This window comes from Lonchura striata, chromosome 9 (assembly GCF_050655825.1).
Source record: "Lonchura striata isolate lonStrDom1 chromosome 9, ASM5065582v1, whole genome shotgun sequence".
Lineage (NCBI taxonomy): Eukaryota > Metazoa > Chordata > Aves > Passeriformes > Estrildidae > Lonchura > Lonchura striata.
Genome location: NC_140711.1, coordinates 17,246,584 through 17,270,874, shown reverse-complemented (window position 1 = coordinate 17,270,874; position 24,291 = coordinate 17,246,584). Strand labels below are relative to the sequence as shown.

The window sequence follows — 24,291 nt, the reverse complement described above, 5'->3', positions numbered from 1 at the left end:
AGAAAAAAAGAGAAATGTGTATATTTTAGAGAAAAGTACATATTCTAGCAAGGCATTAATCTGACATCAAAGATCAGCTGCATAAAGTGTGCATAGTGGGGTTTTACTGCTAGTGCAGAGGTTCAGGATAAACAGGGTAAGCACTCTTAGCATGGCCAGAATAAAAGTTGTTATATGTCACCATAGGAGTTCCAGTGTAAACTGAATTCAGCAATTCATTTGGGGTTACAGAAGTACAACACTGAATCCCAGGTCTCACTTGAAGCAGCCAGATACAATACCAATGAACAGTCCTCAGATAAGGACCTAAAAAGTCCCCTCAGCTCCATCTTTTGTTGCTTTCTGTCACTTCAAAATAAAATCAGCCTCAGACAACTCCAGAGATAAAAGCCTCATGAACAAAGCACAAGCTTGGATCCTGCATTGGTGCAGGTCTGGTGTAAGACGCCTCTAAAGCTTTTCTTTAGTATCAAGGAAATGATTAATCACGCTTCATACCCCCAGTGAAAACAGCCTGGATGGGAGATTGTTGCCACTGGGTGTGTGGCCCTGTTACTGCAGCACCTTGGGGCAGTCTCATTTCCTGCTACTCACACATTCAGCTGCATCCCAGGAGATGCTGTGGAGATTCTGACATAAATATTACTCCAAAGTAAATGTTATCTGATTTAAGGAATTTCTCTTTTACCCAATCCTCATTGCTCCTTTTTCCATGCATTTCCCCACCTCTGATGAAAGAGCAGTTCCTGCAAATCCTGAGATTTCAGGATGCTGTGCATCTTTAGAGCGGCATCCCAGAAGCCCTGGAAACCTTCGAAGTTGGGATGAAAACTGCTCAGTTTGCTTACAGGTCTTTTGAAATGAAGCTATACTTTTTATCTATTCCTTTGCTCCCCCAGAAGGTAGCAGTTTGGGAGTTTTCTTTTTCTAAATTCCCTTTTTTATACCAAAAGACCTGACCGCTGGAGAAAAATGTCTGGTTTAATCTCTTAAATTAGCCAAATTCTCAGGTTTTGATTGTGGCCACTCACTTTCAGGTTTGTGTTAAGAAAACATTGCACATGCTGCTCTTCCCTGACATTCCTTTTTGCATGTTTGTGAAATTATGTAAAATAAGATTTTTTGTCTTTTAGTGACAATATAGGAGCTATTTTCAGATTAGCACTTGTAAATTAATTCTCACACTATAATTTTAAGTATCACACCATCAGGAAATTACTATTAAATGTACAAGCTCCTATATAGTTGCTATATTTTTATATTACTAACTTTAGACTCAACAAGCATTTCAACTACTTATATTTGTAAAAACTAATGTAAGAATAACTTCTCTAGCTGTATTAACAGCTAACAAGCTGTCTCAATTTCTCTGTTACAAAAAAAATCAAATAAAATGGTAAGGCTTTTATTTGTAAAAAAAAGAGGTTGAGCTGTGACTGAAAATTTACTAGTTATATAAGCATTTTTTTCTGTGAAGTGTCTCATCTTTTATATTAAGAGAAAAATCTCAGTAATCTGTTAAGTAACACAATGAGCTGTATTTCACTTAACAACTTACCACCTGTTTCAACTCAAAACATTCTCTGCTTACTTTAAGTTAGCATTTTGTTCTGCAATTGTAGTAGTCTCAGAAATTGCTAATTTTGCCACTTGAACAAGTAGCAAGTGACTGAGCTGTCTCCAACTGCCTGAAACTGAGGACAAGTAAAAGAGCCACCTTGCTTTATCTGCCTCCCTGCATCTAATGGATATTTTCTGTTTACAGCTCCAGTATTGCCATATTTGCTCTTACCTGCTTCTCTGTGAAAGCAAGCCCACAAAAGCAACCTCATTCTGTGCCACACTCTGGTCATACAGTATTTTGCTACCCAGCCAACTTCAAAATCCAGCTTTAATAGTGCTACAAATAAATCCAGATTGTCTTTTCCTTGTAACTAAAGACATCTGTGTTTGCCTCTTTAGGTACCTCTCTTTCCTTTTCAGTTAACATGTAATTGGTCATTACTCTTAAGCAATCATTTTTATGGATATTCATTACAAACAATTTTCTCCTTTTAACGAACTGTTCATTGTGAGAGTCATGGCTGGTACATATTAAGCTTCAATTGTAGCAATTGAAATATTCCACTGCATTCCCCCAGTCTTCCCTGGAAACAGGGTATCTGATTTCTGCACTTGCATAATTGCATGGTTCAGTTCATTTATTCTTATTGCAAAATCAGATTTAAGCCACTTTATTCTTCATGACACTCTCTCGGTTTTCTCACTACCCATAATTAACAGTTTCTTAGCAGTCAAAACCAGTTTATAATCACAGATGAATTTAATAGTCAATTTTAAAAATGCAAGACTTGACATCCTGATGATTAATAGAGAAGAAACTGCATCAGAAACTCTTATCTCCATTTCAGTTACTGAGCCTGAAGCTAGTGATACTTAGCAACATTACTGTCTGGCTGTATTTTTAACTGAAATGTCAGTGTTTGAGCATCCCAGTGCATATTATTAATGCCTTGAGAATTTTTTAACTCCCCAGATCAGTTCTGCACAATCAAATACAATTACTGAGAAAAAAGAGTTAGATACATTTATGAGAGCAATTAGACCTCACAAAAATATAAACTTCCTGGAATGTATTTCAGCAGTGACAATCTCACCACACCCCACAATATTTACCATGAAGATAAGTCTTAGTGTAGCTAGGGATAAAATAAAACAGACTTAAGAAAATAAATATAAAAACAAAGACACACTAAAAGTTCAGTGGAACTTCTCTTGGCTAAAGAGTCAGTGTTTTGTAGAAGCAGTACAGGTAAATTTAAAATATAAAGAGAACCCAGAAGCAAAAAAATGTCTGCAGTGGTTTGTGGGGAAATATATATATTTGTTTCCTTGTTTTCTTTCTGATGACAGTTGTTCCTTGGGCCAAATCAAATCAGAATTATTTACTCCATACTTTTTTCTTCCATCAAAGGTGTATTAATAGCCTCAGTTCTTCCCAGAAGAAAAGAGAGGGGCTTGCAAGAAAATTGGATATTTTTTGCCAATATTTCCTTGGTTAGCAATATAAGGAGAGTCTAAAGAAAAACATGGCAAGGTACTGATTAATTTAGCTGGTACATAAGAATTCACAGATCCTACACACACAGTCTCTCCCAAATGAAATAGTTTCAGCATAGTCTAAATTATTACTTTGATTTGTTTCTTTTTCTGTTCTGTGATTCAGGGCAGGAGGATATTTCACCTACCTCAAGGGCCCTCTTGCTGCTAAAATTCAAGCATTTAGAGATTTGGATAAACCTGTTAAAAGAACCTGTTGAGGCACCAGTGCTTGAGGCAGCTGACACTTGTTCAGTCTGTTCCTATCCGTTTTTCCAGAGGGACTTCAGAGGGACTCCAGCTGATGCTTTTGAAGTAGCAGGTTGTTTGTATTGGGTTTGCTGTGCTGGAGGTGCAGTGCTGCAGACTCTGCCCCCTTAGTGAGCCCCTTCTTGCTGGCCCCCTAAAGTCAGGAGTCACCATCCCGGAGAAGATGGGGGGAGCTTTATCCCATTTCCCACCCAGGCCTGGGGGAACAGACAGAGATTCTTTTCACCATTCCACTTCATGCTCTTTGCCTCCAGTGGAACTGGTTTATATGTTTCGGTTCATGCTTATTTAACCCCATAAATGCCTAGAATGCTGGAGCACAATCACATCACAAGGATGAATAGTGCCTAAGCCTGGACAGGCATATATCTGCTTGCTGTGTTGTCTCAGACTTGTCAGTATAATGCCAGTGAACAGCCTGTGAGCTGCAAATGATCCAGCAGTGTGCAGAGCAGCCCATGAGGGAGCAGAACTAAAAGGCTGATCAGGGCACGCAGCAGCTCCTGCTCGGGAGGCAGTGAGGAGCAGAGCTGGAGGGCACAAGGGTGGAGGGTGACAATTGTGTGTGTGTGGGCACAGAGATGGCACACAGCAGTCCCACTGCTGGCTCTCTGCTCAGCCCCACATGCCTGGGGAGCGTGCAGGGTTTCAGAGAACAATGATCAGAGTGGACACAAGAAAGCCCTGAGCTCTTGTGTAAATAATTATCTATGTAGACATGCCCCAGGTTTAAGAAAAGGACAGAGCTTTCTTCCTCCATGGGCATTTACGTATGGCTACTGGTGAGCACTATTTTTGGTTTTCTGTTTTCTCCCTATGTGCTTTCCTCCTGCATTATCTGTGTCCAGACCTCACAATCTTTTCAGCTTCTTTGACTGATGTTACTCTGTGATTCTAATAAGTTACAACCAGGGCCAAGGCAGTATTGAAAAATATCCCTATAAAACCAATTAGTTATTATTATTCCTGACAATCCTGCTTCCCTGCCCCTCCAGACCTTCCAGCAGCTGGGACTGCAACTGCTGCCACGTGTCCACAGTCACTGACCTGCTGCTCTGGGCAGCACAGCTGGCACCTGCCAGAGCATCACTTTTAAGCAGTGTGTTGTTGTTCACCTTGACCTTGATACACACTGCTTGTGATAAGATACAATCAGGCACAGACTGAAATTATTTTACCCTGTTGCAGTCATTCAGTACCAAGTGGTCTCAAACCATTAAAATGTAACAATTTTTTCTTTTCCTTTCCTATTCAGCCCCTGCCAAATTCTTTCAAATAGTCCAAATTCCTACATATTACGATCATGTTAGTCCTGCACTTACAATTACTGTCAGATCATGGTTGGATCATACCATGTATTAATTGAAAAAAAATTTCTACAGCCTTTGAATTTCCAAATACACAACAGTGGAAGGGCTATGAAAGCGTCATTGTCCTTAGAACACATATCTCAAATTTCTTTTGTTATAAAAAGCTGTTAACAGACTAATTTGGTTTTTTATGTAGCCTTTTGCAAGCCTAAGAAAACAGAAGCAGCTAACTCTGTTTTTTCTTTGAATTTCAGGTATTGTTGCTGTCCTTTTCTGTGGAGTCACACAGGCCCATTACACCTACAACAATCTGTCACCAGATTCCAAAATGAGAACTAAACAGGTAAGAAATAACTGACCTCGTGTCTGACACTGGTGTCAGGAGTAACAGTTACTGGAATACAGCTGGATGGAATTTCATTGATGGGATTTCATAAGCAAGAGGCTTATGTCTTCATCAGGGGAAAGACTGGAGATTTTGCCAGGAAAACAATAACAATTACCAGGACAAGCAAAAATATATACAAATATAAGTATCTGTTCTTCCCAAGAGACCTGAAATGTCAGACAGGTATGGAGATAACAGCTTATAACACCAACTTCCATCCAAAAATACTTCTCAAAGAGCTCTAATAAGACAGAAGTGGATTGGATCCCTGCAGATTTTGAGAAGGGATTGTATAAACTGCATTCTGCCCCACAGATTTAAGCAGTGACATTATTTAATTCTGGTTTAATTAAGAATTGTCATCATTAGAAAGAGAATTTTTTTCTTTCCATTGTGTTATTTAGAGTTTAGAAATGTGAAATTTGATCACCTAGTTTTTGTTTGAAGAAGTGACTAGTACAATTGTAATTCTTTTTAAAATGTGAGGCTGTTCTCAGATCTATGGTATTGCAGTGTTCAAAACACTTTTCAGCATGAGTCATTTTAGACAACCCTGCCACTACCTAGATCCTGGTAGAAGTCATTTAAATGCAGTTTTCTTCCCTTGTAACATTGACTCGTATGTCCCAAAACCCCCAGGTTGTAGGAAATCTATCTCCTAGAATAAAATGGAAACTTATGGCCCAATACTATAATTTTCATGAAGCAATCTCATACCTTTTTCAGCAATTCCTTTCTTTTCAGCATTGGAAATTTTACATAGAAAAATTCATAGCTTCTTGCAAATCTCAATTTAATCAAAAATCCAATTTTCTATCAAAAACAGACTGATAGAAAAAGATACTAGCCACAGTATCAGTTCAGCTGTTGGAGTCTCACAGATTTTAGATCACAAAAAGGTTTCTGGTCACTACTCCCATAATAAAGTGTTAGCTATGGAACAGGATAGGTCTTTTCAATTGTATTTCTTTATAGCAGAAGAGTCTGATGCTTTCAGAAAGTATTCCAGCAGAGAACTAACCTTTCTCTGATAACTGTATTGTAAGGGAACGACATTGAAATCTGTCATAGAATTGTTTCTGTTCTGCAGAAAGACTGAATTACATATGCCATTACTCCCCTTGCATATAACTTATAATTTGAATAGAAGGTTTTTTCAGGGTATCATCTGCATGTTTTAATGATGCATAGCCTCAGAGAGACACATAAAAAGCCAAGGCTGGGGTATTTTTAATTATCTATGAAGCTTTTCAGCTGCAGAATCAAGTAATATTTTGTTTAAATGCATCCTGGTTTTGTTCACGTTTACTCTGTTATTCCCTCCTATTCAACAAGTGCAAAACAAAATAGTGAAAATAAACCAAATTTACCCTTGAACACACAGAAAAGGGATTATGTTTTTCTCTATGGAGCTATGAGTTTTATGCACACTTTTCTAGTCTGTTTTTCTCTTCCTCATAAGCCCTTAATCCTCAGCCTCCTTTATGATATGGTTCAAACATTGTTGTTGAATTCCTTTGAATACTTCTAATTTATTTTCTAATCCAAATATTACCCTTTCATATGCAACTGTTTCAGTGAGATCTGCACTGCCTTTCTTTCTCTCCTCCCAAGAATTCTCTTCAAACAAATTTAATATGCCACACACTTGGCATTCTCATAATCATATATAACTTCAGTGCATCCTCAATGAATATTGTTGCTTAGACGGTTGGCTTTGCTCCCAATCTAAGTCATTTTTATTACTCATTACTGGCCAAAATCAAGGGCTTTTCAGTTCTTTTATAGAATTATTCTAAAGCAGTCTCTCTCTTTTGTTACAATATGACAGATCTTTCAGAAAGGAGTGCTGAACTGTAATGCACACTTGACAAAACAGTGAGTTAAGGCTGAAGCTGAAGCTAACAAAAACTATGGAAATTAGATTTAAAATTGTAAATCAGATTGCAAAATTCTGTTAGCTGTTTTTAAACAAACACTTTTTCTTCACTGCTTTGCATAATTTTCTTTATATTTTTTGCTTGCTTTTAAAATTTTATAGCTTGATGATAAAATCCAGTATAGAGTAATAGAGAAGGTATTTCTGATCCTGGTGCCAAGTTCTGCATTTCTCATAATGCATCATCCTTTGCTCTAAAAAAATTTAAAAGATTCTCTTCAGTCACTGATGTAAAATGAGAACTTACCTACAGTTCTTAAATGAGAATTTAAGAGCATCTATTAAAAAGGCCTGTTAAAAGATGCCATGTAATTATTAGTCCCCATGTATCCTTTATTACTCTGTCAATCACTGTTTAAGATTCCATAAAAGAGAAATATTAGATTTCAAGCACCTGAAACTTACAGAATCTGAAACTATAAAGCAACACTAATCTTTTCAAAAATTAATGAATTATTTTAACACTCTCATAAGAAAAGTAAGATTTTTAAAAAATAGTAAAAACAGAGGCTTTCTATAGCTTTCAGCCAATTCAATTATCCCAATATTCATTAAAGATTTATAAAAATTCTGTGTGTTTTTACTGACTTTTTTTAACATGGGTGATGTTTTTAAGTCATCATCATTGACCTGACAACAACCATCATGATTTAACATGAGATTGACCCTGCCCTCCATGGCAGCAAGGTCAGGTCTAACACGAGTGCTCCTGAATTTCAGGCACTTAAAGTTTAATTTATCCAATGTATCTTTAGTGAAGGAGAAGATGAAACTGCTGGGATCTGATCAAAAGCTATTTGATTCTGAGCAGCTTTCTCCACAATTATTTACAGCTGTTATCTCCCGTCACGTTATGCTGCAGCCAGGCAGTTGCTTCTAAATCTTGGGACTCTGCAGCTCCAGTTTTACATTAGGCTTCAGATGTACAGCTGGGCTGGGTTGATTTGCTCTGCTACAAGTAAGTCAGAGGCTGGGCAGGGTGGTGTTAGATAAACAGAAACCCCTGTTTTTTTTAAAGGTGGGCAGAGTGTAAATCCCTACAGGTCACCTCTAGAAAAGGATTCGTGGATAATATTGTGTTTTCTACAGGAAGATAAGACATTCCTTGCTCTGTTTTTCTCTTTGCCATCTATCACTTTCACTCAAATGCCAAGCTAAGACCAGTACATTTTCTTAGTGGTGGAGTACTGTCTAATGGCCATAAATATTATCCATCATACTAATGAGTTGTCCAGCCATGAAGGAAGTATGTCACACACTGCCCTGCCTGTCTCCATTTATTCCCCAATCTAAGCCTTGTTCTCATGGTCACCTCTGAGACAGGTGTGTAACTTTTGGTGCAGTTTGCTTTCTCAAATTAGGTGTAGTAGCCTTTCTAATCACAGGAGGAGTTAAAGAGTGACTCGCCTGTTGTGTTGCTCCTGATAGCAAGCCCATTAAGGGAACAAGCTGCCCTAGAGACAAGAGCTGCTGGCCTGATTGTTCAGCTGCACCGGGCGTGCTGTGTGTGCAAGATTCCAAGTTAAGATTTCAGTGGCCCTTCACCTCCAAGGTTTAACACAGGCAGGAGAATGAGATAGAGATCACTGCTGATTTACTTGTCAGTAACTTTACCAAGACATACAGTCTCACTCAGAGGCTTGAGCAGATCAGTTTGCACTGGAGGACTGAAAGTTCAGACTGCTCTTGGGCTTTGCTTACTGATGGACATACTACTGATTGCTTCAAGTTTTAATCTCTCCACTATAAAGCAGACATTATTATCTCTGATTAATGAAAGTCATCATTTTGCAGTGGAGCAGCTAATATTTCCTGGAAATCCCTGGAAAATACATGAAGCTTTCAAAATATTCCTAGCTCATTGATAATGCAGCTATTTGTCTTCCAACAGGGACACTGGCTAGGGATCAATCAGCTGATTTCTGGATCAGAAATTAAGCTGCATTGCAAAGACACTTTGGTGTAAAAGAATTGTGTTTATAAGCATATAAATTTAATTTTAATCAATCACATTAATCAAAATAGGTTTAAAAAAGTACTTAATTTTTTTTTTAATTTCTTAAAAACTGAAAATCAAATCATTACATTCCCTTGACCCCAGTATGTTATAGTATTGTCTCAATATAGACTTAGAATAACAGAATCATTGACATAGGAAAAGATCTCCAAGACCATCAAGTCCAATCATCAATCAAATACCACCATGCCACATCTACTCATTTTTTAAACACTTCCAGGGATGGCATTTACACCACTTCCCTGGGGAGCTGTTCCATCCCTGATTATGGATTCACTTCAGAAGCAAAGAAAAACGGTAGAGCAAAAGTAAAGTAAGGCAATTGAGGTATCCAAATCAACTGAAAGGGGGAAAAAATCAATTAATCAAAGGTGTTACCTGAATGCCAACAGACAATGTTTATTAAAAAGAGCATTTGAGGACTAAAGGCAGAGAGGTAACTGAAGTCACTGTATCCAAATAAAGCACCATCAGTGGGATCTTGGCATTCTTCTGCTTTTCTGCTGGCCTATGTATCTTGTAAACCAGTTACAAGCAGACCTACAGCTAGCACTGAAAAAACATATCTCTTTTCTCTAGATACATAATACTGTCTTATGGGATTCTCCCATCAGCTGTCTTTTGATAAGAAAATAAATAATGCACTGCAAATTCTGCTTTAGTAGCAGAACAATTTCTCCTGAGTTTGTTGTTAAAAGCACATGCCAGGAGCTGCAGCTACTGTTGTTATCTTTCTGTGAGAGAGGGAGAGCAGCTGGGGAGAGATGACTCTGCACTACCAGCACCCAAACCACATCTGCTTTGTGAGGGTTCCACTCCAGATATCCAGCACCCATACCTGGGAGAAGCAGCCCTCTAACTTCAGCTGCAGCACAAAATGAAATTGTTTGGTGCCTTTATTTTAAACCCTCCACAGTCACACTGGACATGTGTGTGCCCTGGGGCTTTGGTTCTGCTATTTGTGTGAGTGTTTAAGAGTCCAAACAAAGAGAGCTGGGCTTGCTTGTATATCACATAGTCTATATTAATTTATCTCTGGTTAATGCCTACTATTTTCTGCTATCAAACATTGGACTGTATATAGATAATGAGTTTATACTCCTAGGAAGAAAAGTACATGCACAAATGTCAGGTTATAATGGCTCTTATAACTCAAACTCCTAATTTATAAAAAAATTGAGAGTATTTCTAGGCAGAGGAAAACCCTACTTAGAATTAAATGCCCTAGATTATTAGCAAGGCAGAACTACCACAACACATAAGGATACACAAGGATAATTCTCATGCTTTTGAAATGAGCAGCCTAATTGACAGCTGTTATGATTTGTTCAGCAGCTTTTCTTAGGGACAAATAACCTTTAAGGCACTGCAAGAGGTCAGGTATTTCCACACAAATAATTGGCAGAGAGAAAGAGTGAGGGCAAAGTTATCCCTCAGAAAGGTTACCACCAATACCAGATTCTAATCTGTCTTTGCATCTGTGCTGTGCAGGAGGAATCTGGTTTCCCAGCGTGCCACAATCTCAGTGCCTACAGGAAAATCTCATACCAGAATGGGGGGTTTATTTTCCTCCAAGGTATATATCTGGCTGTCTGATAAACCTCGGAGAGTAAACTGGAAATTCTTTTTGGCTAATGCATGGCATTCAGGTCTAGCACTCTTCATTAATACACAAGGAATCTTTGTCTAAAGAATCCAGTAAAGTCCAAATTCTTGGTGAGCATTAAATAGGTTGCATGCATGAACCACATTTTGCCATGTAAGTGGAGACTGAGCATAAAGTTACCTCTGATGGGCACTGTCTTATGGTTCCCTTTCTGCAGCCAAACAAAAGAAAATTCCCTCATTTTCAACCTCCTTGAACTCCTGCAAGTTCAGACTCAAAAGTGATAAAGACTGAGGCTTCAGGCAGTGCTGCCCAGGAACCAGCACAAGTGACCAAGTATCAGGGCTCAATAGAAAGGTCTGGAGAAGATACTCCTTTTGATAACAAGATTCTGAAAATAAAATAGCATTTGAGAATATTTTGTTGTACTGGAATAGCATTAGCATAGTTTTGCCCATGTTTTAGCCAGTTTTGCTTAAATACTTTGGAAATTACTAATATTAGGGGAAAACTTTGCTCTTGTCTTCTGGTATTTCACCCAGATTTTTTTCTTTTTTAGACAAGGCCTATAACAAAAATCTTCATTTTGATGCTGTTGAAAACAATCAGGGAGAACATATAAATGCCCTTGGTATTTTTTATTTTTGAGAGAAGAAAATTATACATACATTAAAAAAAAAGCACAGTTTAAAAAACAGTGGTTTATGCAGCATTTATCTTATGGCTATTAGGATCATATACTTGAAACTGTAGGTCAAAACTATTTCTAATTTTGAGGTAGCTAGCCTATATTGGAAATAACACAAGCCAGAGTCTTCTACTCTTCCAAAAGTCAAAAAGCTGAGGTCTCTAGAGATAACTATCATTATAGCTCCAGCCTGTGTACCCTGGAGAGCAGCAGCTCCTCATTCTTGTCCTGTGCTTTCCCTTCTAAGCTCCAGTTTCCCCCCATCCTGAGCTCCAGCAGTGCCAGATGTGCTGGCTGAGCCCTGTGCTCTGCCTGCAGAGCCAGAGCATCCCTGCAGAGCCCCTGGTCTGTCACAAACAGCCTGTCCTCCTTCAGCAATTGCCTTCTTTTCTCTAATTGAATATGCACCACATGCGTAGTGCTTGTAATAATTGTTACCTTCAAAATGGATTGCAATTGACAGGAAGTGTACAATGAATTCCAGTTCTCTGCACAGCTATTTTCTGTGTTTAGCAGGAAAAGATGAATGTTGGAAACATGCCAGGTGCATTGTTTGACCAGATGTACCATAAGATCTTATGGAACCCTGTAGAACAGTGTAATGCTATAAAGAAATCTAAAGCTGCTTACTGTATGGGTTTAACAAGAAGAATCATAACAACTCAAGGAAATCTTGATTTCTGCAGAAGAAATTATACTACCATGTCCTTCAATCTGAATTTTAAAACAAAATCTCTCATTATCTGACTGATGTTCCTGATTACTTCACCATGCTAAAAGAATGTTAATTTGCAGTCTCTTTACATGTGATTCCCCTTAAATTTATGTGAAAATGCTGTAATTGTTTCCTCTCAGCTGTGAGCTACATGATGGATGGTAATCAGTTAGAAAGCATTGCTATGAGTAAACCAATAACAACAGACTTTATAATTCTTGTGTATCAGTAATAACCTACGTCATTTATGGTTTATATAATAAATTAGCTGCTTTCCTACCCATAATACTGAAAATATTGGGTGTCCATATACAGAAATCTCATTAGAATATTCAGTTCTATACTTCATTCTGTAGTTTCCATTTTCCCTCTTTTTGTACACCTGCATTAGCGAATCCTTAACTGAGAATGTGCAGATGTGCTCTGGCCTCATTAGCTCCCATAAGGCGTGTACCCCTTTGTCATCAGCACTTTATGAAGAATATCATATTCTAGTGTCTTAAACACACACACAGAATAAAGAAACATACTTCAGACCTATGAAGAAGATAAATTCTCTTGAAAAACAAAGAAAAAATATTTTCCTTCATTTTGCTTAAGCACAGAAACTGGAAACTGACACACTGAAATGCAATTTATACCCTGAAGTAACCCAGAACTGTAATGAAGCAGTATTTCTACAGAGAAGCTCATCTTGTTGAAAAATTATGTCATTTTTGATGCTGGTAGGCTAAGGAACACAATAGCATATGCAAACTAGTTTCCAAATGGCTTCATTAAAGTTTTTACAATCTGTTTAAACATTAAACATTTTCTTTAAATATTAATAAAGGTCTTAGATTGTTAAGGTTGTAGTTTACTCTTCTAGCACAGTATCAGATGCCGGCAGTTAGCTAACATAGACCAGTTGGAATCGTAACAGGGCAAAATCACACTGGCATATGGAGAAACGTGTAAGGAACTTCCAAAGGGAGCCTTGTGCCAGAGCTCCTCTGCAATGCCCTGAATGACAGGTGAGGCTCTCCTGTGTCCTGCTCTGTGCGGTGGGGTCAGAGCGGCTGGGGCAGAGCGAGCTGCTGCAGAACCAACCCAGCTTCGCAGAGCTCTGCGGTCGCTGCTGCGCTGCTCAGTCCCACAGGGCTCTGAAGAGCCACCTCTGACATACTCCTCCCTGCTTTGGGGAGTTGGCACTTCTCCCTAGTTTTTAAGTCTGCAGCTATGCAAATATCCAGCCTTGTGCCCCACTTGCGTAAAGCGCATCTAGTCTTGTGGAGAATTCTCTCTATGTATGTAGCCTGTGAAAAATCAAGCCCGTCCTAATTATTGCCACCCTGATAGCAGCAACTGTGGAATGCATAAAGAGAAAAAGCAAACCAGAATCAATCTAGTCCTGGGTTGGGAACATATTCTCACATCATCAACATGTAGTGCTGAAACAGAGCTGGGTGCGCTTTAACATCCCATGCTTAGAACAAAGATGGTTAACTTTAGTTTGAAGTATAACTTATACAATCTCAGGTTTTGTAAAAGTTGATAATTACAATTCCCTCAAACATAGTCAGTCAGAACACCCTCATCTGAGAATTTGTGACAAGGATAAAAAGGGTAGGATTCTCCTTTTAAGTCTTCCTTAATCATTTAGGAAAAAATTAGTAGAATTTTATATAATGAACCAAAGCCCTTTGACTTCAATGACATTTGGCTTATTGCCAATGAGCAAGTTCTAAATATATATAATGACAATAGAGGTAAAAACACTCAGTCTCTTACTTCAAACATAGTTATGTCCCAATGGTAATGATTTTCTCTAGCTTGGAAACACTGACACTTGCTGTTGTTGAGTTAGATGATTTTAATACAGGATTTATCAATAAATTCTTCAGTTATGGAATAAACCTCTAAAAAAAACCCTGTCTGTTTTGTATTTCTGTGCATAGTACAGAAAATTGCTAAAATTGCTAAATTGGAATGCAGTAAAATTGTTCAGCACATAGGCTAAAATAGTTTTTAAAGTTGAGGGCATTCGTAATAGGTACCTTAATTAGAACCCTGTGTTGCCTTACACTTGCATGAGTATGTGTCACCAGGTTCGTAATTGCTCTTCCTGCGAGGCCTGTGTTTGGAAACACAATTAAGATGCTATTTCTGGCGTGGTTGGAGAGGCTGCTGGGATCTCTGCAGAGCATCCAGAGCTCTGCTGCAGATGGGGACTGACCTCACCCAAAGCAGTCTGTGGGCTTTGGGAGCTTTGCTACTCCTTTACTTTATATTGTTTTCAACAGCAAGGCTTTTGCCCTGCCCAGAGAGCCTTGGGGCCATGGGAGCCCTTAAGGAATCCGAGCTGTTGTGTGATTCCTATCAACACCAAACTGCTGCTGACAAAGATCCATTTCTTGCAGTCTGATGTTTCTCCTTTTTAACTTACATGATTTTTGCAGGAATGCTGATCCCTTACAATTCTCTTTCAAGGGTTACTATCTACAAAGTTCCTTATCAGCAGTAGGAACTGCACAAAAGCGTTTGTCAAAACTTTTAGAAGTATGTAAGTAACAATAGAATTCTCACACAATAAAGTGCAAGAAGAAAATAAATACATGTAAATAAGGCATTATAATAGTCTAAAGCCCTTGCCAGCATCCTGTCTTTTTAGTGACTGCACAGCTGTGTTTCCATTACATGATTAATGGATTTCCTACCTTCCAAAGAGACATTTGTACCAAATGGTAGCACAGTGCAAAACATACTAAACAACTGACTATAGCTCATCTCTTCCTCATGGCACTGTCTGTGCACATAAGGGCTAAAATGCCCTTTGTCAAAAGTTTTCAGACTAAATGTCTCAATCATGACTAGGATTCAAAAAGGTGCCCTATCTTTGCACATATTTTGATGCCTTTATACTTTCATTAACCTACAATAATGAACTGGGGTACAAATTTGAGGACCTTTTTCAAGCTTTTGACTTTTAATTCCGCTTCAGTCACACAAATTAAAGGAGGTATTGACCACACTATGCCTCCAGAGAATCTGAGAAGAGTTAGGAGCATTTGAAAATTCCAAACAGACATTCAGCACCCTCAGAAGCACTCATGTGCGTATTAATATTTTACTTCTAAAAGCATTTTTCTTCTAAAAGCATTTTTCTGAGGTGCCCAATGAAATGTCCCTAGTACACCCACCACCTGCTTTCCTACAGAATCTTACAAAAGGAATTTTTAAGATGCATTACTACCTTTTCATAACAGATTCTTAATTCTTACAGATTCTTATTATTAACTATTATGTAAAACAGTCACCAGAGCTTTCAGATTTAAGTACTGTTGAAGATGTCTCTTAGTGTAGCATTTTTAATTTCTGGTTGCTTTACTGTCTTTTTTCCCCTTTGGTGATGTCAGTAAAACATCACCAGTGAGTTCATAAGTAATTTAGTAGACCTGAAAACACTGGAAATCTTTGCAATACTTTTTCCAACAGTTCAGCATCTTCTATTCTGTTTCAGCTGGAGTCAAATTATGTCTCATCTCTCACATCTCCATAGAGCACTCTGGATTACAGCTTCAAGTGTAAAGGACTGATAGATGAGAAAAGCCACATGCTCTAATACTTAGGGGGATAGTGTGACACACAGAGCATAGCTGCTATTCACATTTCTCAGACTTCTTGACAAATTAATCTCAATTCTTGAATAGCAGCCTACATCAGGAGGCAGGGAAGCTGTTTAAAAATGACTGTAGACATGAAACAAAAGAACTTCCCAAATTCCCACATATAGACATATAAGAGCAGATCAGTGAACATACTAATTCAGTATTCTGCTTCAGATACTGATATTAGAATTGCAGAGTAATTGCAAATAATTCTGCCCAATGCAACTCCATGGTGGCATTCTGCCAAGGTAACATAGTTAAAAGTTGACTCATCAATAATAGGTCATAAAGAAAAGTAAAAGGAGCCTAATATAATGGGGATCTCATACTATTCAACACTGTTCAGAGCAAGAGAATTCTCAGCATGAGGATGCCCTGCCTGGGTTAGAAACTGGTAATGCCTTGTGTCCATTCTCCTCCAGCCTCTATAAACAAAGCAGTGTAAATATGGGAAACCCTGAACAAGTAAATGTTGCACAGAAACTAGACAAGTTATTTATTTATTAAAACTCTTTTATCCTAGATTAGGCTCTGAATAAAGAAAACAACAACATGGCATCAGAACAATGCATATGAATACTGATACTGCTGTCTGGTTTAGGTAAATAGAGGAATTCCTACCTTATAGCTCTATAGCTTTATTTTTCCACAGAATTAGTTTTACAAACTTTGAAGGAAAACATTACTGTTGGTAGGTAGAAGCTGCAATATCATGTCTATAGAACAGATGCAAAGAGGGCAAGTATTTGTCCTGTAGTGTTAGATTTGCAGTGAAATTGAAATCTCATAGTCATGAAGAAAAGACCCCACAGACTTCATAAGAACCTTTTGGGTTTAGTCCTGATAGGTTAAAGACTAATTCCTAATATGTTAAAGTCTAACTGAATTTATTTCCAATATCTAAAACTTGGCGAGGAAGGAAAATGTTTTTAAGAACACACTTCAATAATTAGTATTAGAGTATATTTCCTCTCAACAAATTGAAATAGAATAAATCACATTTGTCCTTGTTAGACATTGAGTTGCTTGCAAGAGGTTAGGACTGCGGTGGCAGGTCACAGAAAAAAATTAAAACAAACTTCAGAGGAATGAAAGGAAAGATGAGATTGGTTTTGTGTTTTAATTTTGAAATATCAACAGCAGTTCCTCTAATTCTAATAAAAATACAGAGATGCAAAGGATCTATTAGCTCATTGCCATTTTAAAGATAACTATATTACATTGACAACATTCCTATTTTTCTTTGATCAGAAGATCTGTCATATCTTAAAGCAACTAAATCTCCTTTGTTACTGGAAGTTTGCTCTCATAAAGCCACCAGTTGTTTCTTTCTTTTGCTTATTTTTTTAACCATTACTCCACATAGCTCTTAACTCTGAGTTTATGTCCCCACTTCCACATGATCATTGATTTGCCATCCCAGAAAGAACATTCCAAGAAAGTGTCATTCAAGTTGTTCAGAATATGTCCTTAAGCTTCATTTTCAGTGATGTTATTATTATCTGGCATTTTTTATTCTTTTTCTTCTACACAGAGTCTGATTTCAGCTTCATAATACTTGCTTAATCCTGGACAGCACAGCCTGTTAACAGCCTCTTCATTTTCCATTACCATCATTGCCTCCATCAGGGAATAGAAGAGGCATCAACATTTGCAAAAATGTCCAAATTCAGCCTGAACACGGCTATTCCAGTACTACCACTATTTGCTGACCAGTCAAAAGTTCTTTATATCCCTTCAAACAACTTTCCAGCTGCACTCTATTATGCCCCATCTGGAGCAGAAGCCTTCCTTAATCCTTGCAGAAACCAGTCCTGCTAAAATAAACTTAGCGAGATTGAACTGCAGGAATCCCTGAGCACATAATCTTGAGACAACAGAGCACTGGGGTACTCCTTCCTGTGTGCCTGCAACGTCTCAGTTCAGGAATTTAGGATAAATAAGCACTTTGGAAATGGCTGTTTCTAGTTTGTGAAGCAAAGAAGAACTTGGCTGACCAGCTGTAGGAACAATGGCCCCAATCCCTTCTTTTTTGGTGGTACCTTCCATTCAGGGGTCATTCAAGGGTTATACTATTAGGTACCATTTAAGGTGCTGTATAGTAGCAAAAGTTGGTTGTGCTGCATGAAAAGGAGATACTGATCTAAAAATGTCCCCTCTCTCACAAACTGGACCATGTTTGAAAAAAAAAACAACAACTGTGCAGAAATCTCCTTTTCTAAGCAACTTAACAAAACTAATGATCTACAGCTAGATCCAAATTTGATTGACAGCAACGTTTAATTTAAATGCCAAATTCTTATTGGTTTAATTTTCAATACTTTTGGTTTAAACTTAATTTTTTAAGCAAAGCCATTCAAGACCTATGATAATTTTGATAGTAGAATTTGTCTTTATATCTGAGGCCAACAGTTTTGCTTTGCTGTTGGTGGTCAGAAGTGTGTTCTGTGCCAGTAGTTTATCCTGCTTCTCCCAAGCTGAACTTTGGTGATGGTGAGTAGACTATGTCAGAAAGAATAAGCTATACAATGGAAATGCAAAATATTGCTGGCCTTTCCTTCCCCTTGGTGCTACTGTTTTCTTTTAGAACTTTTTTCTTTCCTACTTCTTAGGCCTTATGAATCCTTTAAACCTCCCAGATCTGTAGGGAAATAGAAAGTTATTGTGTGTCTTCCATAAATCTGTTGGGGTGAAATTCATTTAATTCAGTAGCAAAGCCTACTGATAAAAAAGACCAAGATTTTTCCCCAGGACATTAAAGATCCTGTAAGAATTTCTCTCTGCTGGTGTGTTTTCAAGTTGAGAGTCAGATATGCTTGCATATCAAAATTAATACCATAAACAAGTTTATATTCTATAATGAATTTGAGTTACTTTTGCTGATTCTTTCATCTAAGCGTATTCAAAAATGAGCATTATATCACTATGCTGTGTACATTCATTATAGCTGTATAAGATTTCAAGAAAAAAGGTTCTAATCCAAACCTTTTACCAATTTTGAAACTTCTAATCAGAAGAAACAAAATAAAGCAATTAGGCTATAATAAAGGTTTCTATGATCTCAGGAAAATTATAGTAGTTTGAATTCTCACTGCATTTTAATTCAAAATAGTTAAGGAAAAGCAATTTTCATCAATTATTAATCACTATCCTTGATTTCATGGATAATTTTGATATCTGTGATCTAATTAAATAACATTATTCCAAGATAATAAATTTTGTAACCATCACTTAGCACTGAATTCTTGGGTTTTTAGTAGCTCTGCCACCTTTAGATCTCCCTTAAAACTATAATCAATTTTACATCCTAGCTTCCTAGTTGCTGTTGGCATATGGAAACTCTCCCTGTTTTGATGCAAGAATATATCACTGTAGGCTGCACCCCTCAGAAAGGTGGCATCTTCCATATTTTCAGCGAAATCAGTGCAACTACAGAAGGCCTGCAGGTACCTGCAAGAGGTGGATGACATTCCTTCAGCAAATATTAAATCAAGTGAACGAATGCAATATTGCCATCAATGATTAAAATTCAGTAAATTTTGCTGGAAGGAATTTGAGGATGTAATTCAGCCTCTGCCCAATACCTCCCTACTAATGTTATTCCCTCAAGAGGAAAGAATACTGTTTGCCATTCTGCTTTTACCCAGTCCTGTCATACTAACCTTATTCTCTTGAGATGTGTTTCTTAAAATATCAGTATTTGAAAAATCTTACATTTTCCATCTCCCCAGCCACAGATTATGTTCATTTTCTCCTTCAGATGCTCCTTTAAGGAATTCTGTTTTCATTGGTGGTGAGATTGGTACTTAGTGTGTTCCATCTCCAGGTGCACTAATTACTTACCTAGAAAATATCTCCAACACTCAGTGAAAATAGAAGTAGTTCTAGAAAATAAATCAAGTTGCAAAAGCCATTCTGGCATAGCTTATTGCTCTAATTGGCTGCAACTAAACTGTGGGGGAGGAGGAAAGGAAGGAAGGTGAGGAAAAAAGATCACGCTTTCCTTATCTCACTGAAAAGATAAAACTAATACAGGTTTTATATCATATACATTTTTTCACTTGAGTTAAAATAAAACATTGGTGTGAGATAAACTCAGTGGTTACAGCAAGGCTTAAAATACAGATAGTCTGGATTGACTCCTTCCTCTGCCAGTGAGAACTGAACTGCAAGGGGCATTTTCAGGAACAATGTCCCAGCTTAAAACAGAATTTCTGCACATCTCTCTTAGTCCTTACAACAGCTGAGAGCAATAGAAAAGTGAAGCATATTTCATGAATGATGTGCTTTTAAATACATAAATGTTATGTCAATTTTGCTATAAATCTTTTGTAATAACCACTACTTACAGAGGAAATTACCAAAGCAAAGCAAATACCATTTTCAGTAATTCACTGAGCTAAACACCTAAACCAAGTGTCTGGATTAGTTCTGAACCAGTGTTCTTGTAATTAATACTCTACTCTGCAATGTGTTGACATTGGTGATTTATTACAGCTCTTACATTAAAAGTATAACCAGATTTATAGACTTTGTGGAGAGTTAGAAATGCCACATTACAAATGAGGGGTTTTAGTTTTATAACAAAAAAATGTTTTATTGCTATGGGTATATTAAAATGGTTTTCTGGTAGCCCTGGGAAAACTAATAGTAGTGTATAAGCACTTTATGCCAATTTCATTGAGAGGAGAAAGAGGTTTGTTTTCTGTGGGTGACAAGGGAAGGGATTTTATGGTTATAGAAAAAATACTTCCAAACACTTGGAATCCAGAAGACTTTAATCCTGACTTTTTCTTCCCACAAAAGTAATCCCACTTGCAAGTACATATATTCAAAATATTACAAATTTTTGAATAGCATTTAAGCAGCCCATGGACCACAGCATGGACTTGGCTCATGGCCCCTCAGACAGAAGAGGATGGCACTACTGGGACATCCTGGGAGCTGCTGTGGATGGTGCAACTCCTTGGATCACCCAAGAATGTTTAAATTCCAGTTGAAAGCCTATTGCTCCTATTTTTCTACTTCTCATTAAAAGATCCTTACATCTCCTCTTTAAAATAACTACAGAAACATTTGACTGAAAGGCATGACAATTTGGGAAACCACTCCTATGGAAGCTGCTTCTTAACATGGTTTTCAGAATATCTCTTTAGAACAAATTGTTTTGCTCTGAAGGGATTTATGCTGCACAGCACTGACAGTAAAGTGCTAAATGGAATATCTCCATGGGCTCTGTATTACTGTTGAACAAAACACAGAAGCCGAACTCTAAATAAAACACTACTCTTAAATACAGGAATAAAAGTAAAGTCAAGAGAATAGTGGGTAATTTTTTTGCAATATCACCAAGTGTCATGTTCCAGGAAAAAGTATTCAGATATCACTCCTTTTATGACAATAACTAGTTCTGAAGCAGTTGTTTTATTTAATTTTTTCTAACTCATGGTGAGAAATTTGAATAAGTTGCAGTCAGTGAAGAAATGTGCCATATGAGTGACTGATAGACTTAAAAAAGAGAGCAAACTATGTGGGGAACACAGAAGATTCTAAATGAAGCTAACAATCTACTGTTACCATTTTAAGAAGCTGAATCTTTGATAATAGACCATATCATGGTTGTGATTAGAATAGGAAGGAGTGGAGCCAGCTCTGATCTAGCTATTGAAATAGCACCTGGATTTTTGCTACACAAAGGAAGAAAAGTAGTCTGGATTTAATCTCCCAGCAAGCAAGCCGTGCTCTGATAGTGAAAGATCAAAATACAGAGAAACTAGAGATAAGAGGAAAAAACCAGCACAGTTCAGCAAAGACACACACACATTAAAAAAAAAAAAAGAAAAACTCACAGGAAAAAAAAAAAAAAAAAAAAGACAGTATTTGGATTATATTTGCTCTCACCAAAAAAAAAAAAAAAAAAAAAAAATCACGTCCAGCAATTCATTTCCAGCATTGGAGGCATCTGACACAGATGCTGTGGCTGCAAATATTGCATCCACCGTGAACAGAGACCAAGGAAAGCAGCAGGGCTGTGCTGTGGGACACAACACATTCACCCAGAGAGCAAAGGAAAAATGTGCTGTTCATGTTGAGTGCAAACACCAGACAGGAATGAGGGTTTTTTTTTTTTCACTTTAACTTTTACTGAAATCAGCCTGCAAGTTTGAGGTAGGAAGAAGCAGGAGGCATGTAGTGAGTAAAAGGAGGTAAAGTTATGGGGAAATGAAAAAGGGGCATTAAACTGGATTTGCAAGAAATCCATAAAGATTGTATCTTGATCAGATTGCTGGGAGACAAGGGGTGAGAAATTTAAAATCAGCTACGCCATGAAAGCACTCCAGGCAAGAGTAAAAGCTTGAATTTAGTAAGATTGCTGAGAAAAAGTATAGAGCAAAGGCAATTTCCTCCAAAAAATGTATATTAAGGGAAGTTCTGAAGATAGAAGAAGGGAAATTTAGTTTAAGAATTTCTGTTTCTAAAATGCGTTAATAGTACATCTACTTTTTTTTTTTTTTTTTTTGAGTCTTCAATGAGATTTTCTACATGAAAAATGAAATATCATTCAGCTTTAAAACCTGTGGAGTACTGTATCTCACCCCAACAATTAAAGTATGCAGTTGTGGGTCCTCATAGCAGTATCCTTCCCAGTTTCATATATATATATATACACATAAACCTATATACATATATACATAGATATCAATTTTAGAGAGGTGTAGATCCTGTTATGGCACTCCTGGTATATTTTTCTATTGGTTCAAATAATGCATCAGATGATATTCCCACAAATACATGGGATCACATTTGCTCCCGAGTGGAAATGCAAGAATTTATCATAATTACTATGGGTCACAAGATCCCATACTTAGAAGTTTTTGACAACTAGTTCCTCTCATCTAAACTTAAATAATTAAAGACTGCTAACCTGCAAATATTTTCTGTTGTTTTAATGTTTTTCAGTATTGCAGCACAAAATGAGGTCTATGGAATATGTGCTTAAGATAATTGATGGTGCTGCCATGAGGTCCAAAATATTCTCCCATATACTAATGGGTTTTTGCCATTCTGCCACTCAAATTTGTTTTAATGTTTGTGGCAGCTCTCATTTTTCCTTTGTTAAATCTTAGTGACTGTTACAGGATTTTTATTTTTAGAAGCACAAACATATTACAAAAAATACATAAGCCCACTGAAGATGAATAAAACATCTCCATAGTAACATTCTGGATATTGATGTATGGCTGGTTGCAGACACACTGACAAACTTCAGTCCTAACACTGGACCAGGATTTGCTAGCATAGAATCCCGAGCTCAAAGTGACTTCAGACTTTTCCTCTCTGTGGTTATTTGGCAGCAATGATTGATTTTTTTTTCCAGATGTGGTTATATAAGAAAATTTATTTTATTAGTTTTAATTTAATCAGTTGCAAATATAATAAAAAAACATCCCCTCAAGGCAAATAAATATTTTTGCCTTGCTTGTTTTTTCACAGAAGAAATTCTACCCTACTCATGTATCTTAAGCTTATTTTATAATACCTGTAAATGACATTTTAAACAGTTTGGTTTGAAATTAGTATTGATATTGATGTCCATAGAGTGCAATAAGAGTTTCCATCTGCAAGATAATATTCATGGTAATAAGAAAGACCATGCTATATTTTAAAGGAACGAGTACTTAAAAGTCCATTTAGGATGTTTTTTTTTTCTCCCTAGGCCTTAGTGTACCCATACCCAGGGCTGCATTATGCACAGGCACTTGTGTAACCATGAGCCATTTCCCAGGCTCGCCCCTGTAAACATGAGTGAAGCTAATTTCCCTCAGCTTCCCTGCAGTTTGCATTGCAGCTCTTGTAACTTACTTGCTCTTTATGTGTTTTAGCAGTTGTCTATGACAAGTTTTCAAATACAAATCAGAGGAAAACATGCAAGCAACTATGATTTTTAAAGCTAAAAGACACCTTGTGTCTAATTTGCCAGCAAATTAGGTGGGTTTAAAATCCACCATTAAAACAGCAGCAATTTCTGTTCCTTTCATCTAAACAGTTCTGTATTTCAAGGGAGCTTGGGATAATCATTAGTTTGTTGTAGACATGAGTCATAATTATGTTCTTTCTCTCTCATTTAAGTTGTTCGAGTTCATGAATTTTTTGGCTGAGAATGTCATCTTCTGTTACATGGGACTCGCGCTATTTACGTTTCAAAATCACATCTTCAATCCTCTTTTCATATTTGGTGCACTTGTATCCTTTGCTTTAAAGAAGTACATATCTCCGTACATGTGTGTGTGTGTGTATATATAAAAAAAGAATGCATGTTCCATGTGAAAAAAGAAGTCAACAAGTAAACCAATCAGTTCCTTTAATACTAAAAATCAGTATATTGTAAATTCCAAGAGCATCTATTTCCTATATCCTAATTACTGCCCCAATGCATGTAAGCACATGTTCTTTGGACAGTTAATGTTTTGCTCCTCTGCTACTGGCAAATAGCTTTAAACCATATGGGGAACTTTTGCCAATTGTTTACAAGTGAGGTGCAACACAAAACCTTTCTTCCTGTCTGGAGCCAGTGCAGATCCACAAACTGGAGAGCTGCCTCCACACAGATG

General features: G+C 37.3%; 1 protein-coding gene across 3 annotated transcripts in view; it reads left to right on the top strand.

The window, feature by feature from the left end:
- SLC9A9 (solute carrier family 9 member A9) overlaps positions 1 to 24,291 on the top strand; it is a 195,124-nt gene that overhangs the window by 77,231 nt on the left and 93,602 nt on the right. For all 3 annotated transcript variants that reach the window (XM_021536919.4, XM_077785661.2, XM_085587168.1), the window contains exons 9-10: positions 4,934 to 5,022; positions 23,810 to 23,923. In XM_021536919.4, coding sequence (XP_021392594.1) covers positions 4,934 to 5,022; positions 23,810 to 23,923 — 203 coding nt within the window. The remainder of the gene's footprint in view (positions 1 to 4,933; positions 5,023 to 23,809; positions 23,924 to 24,291) is intronic.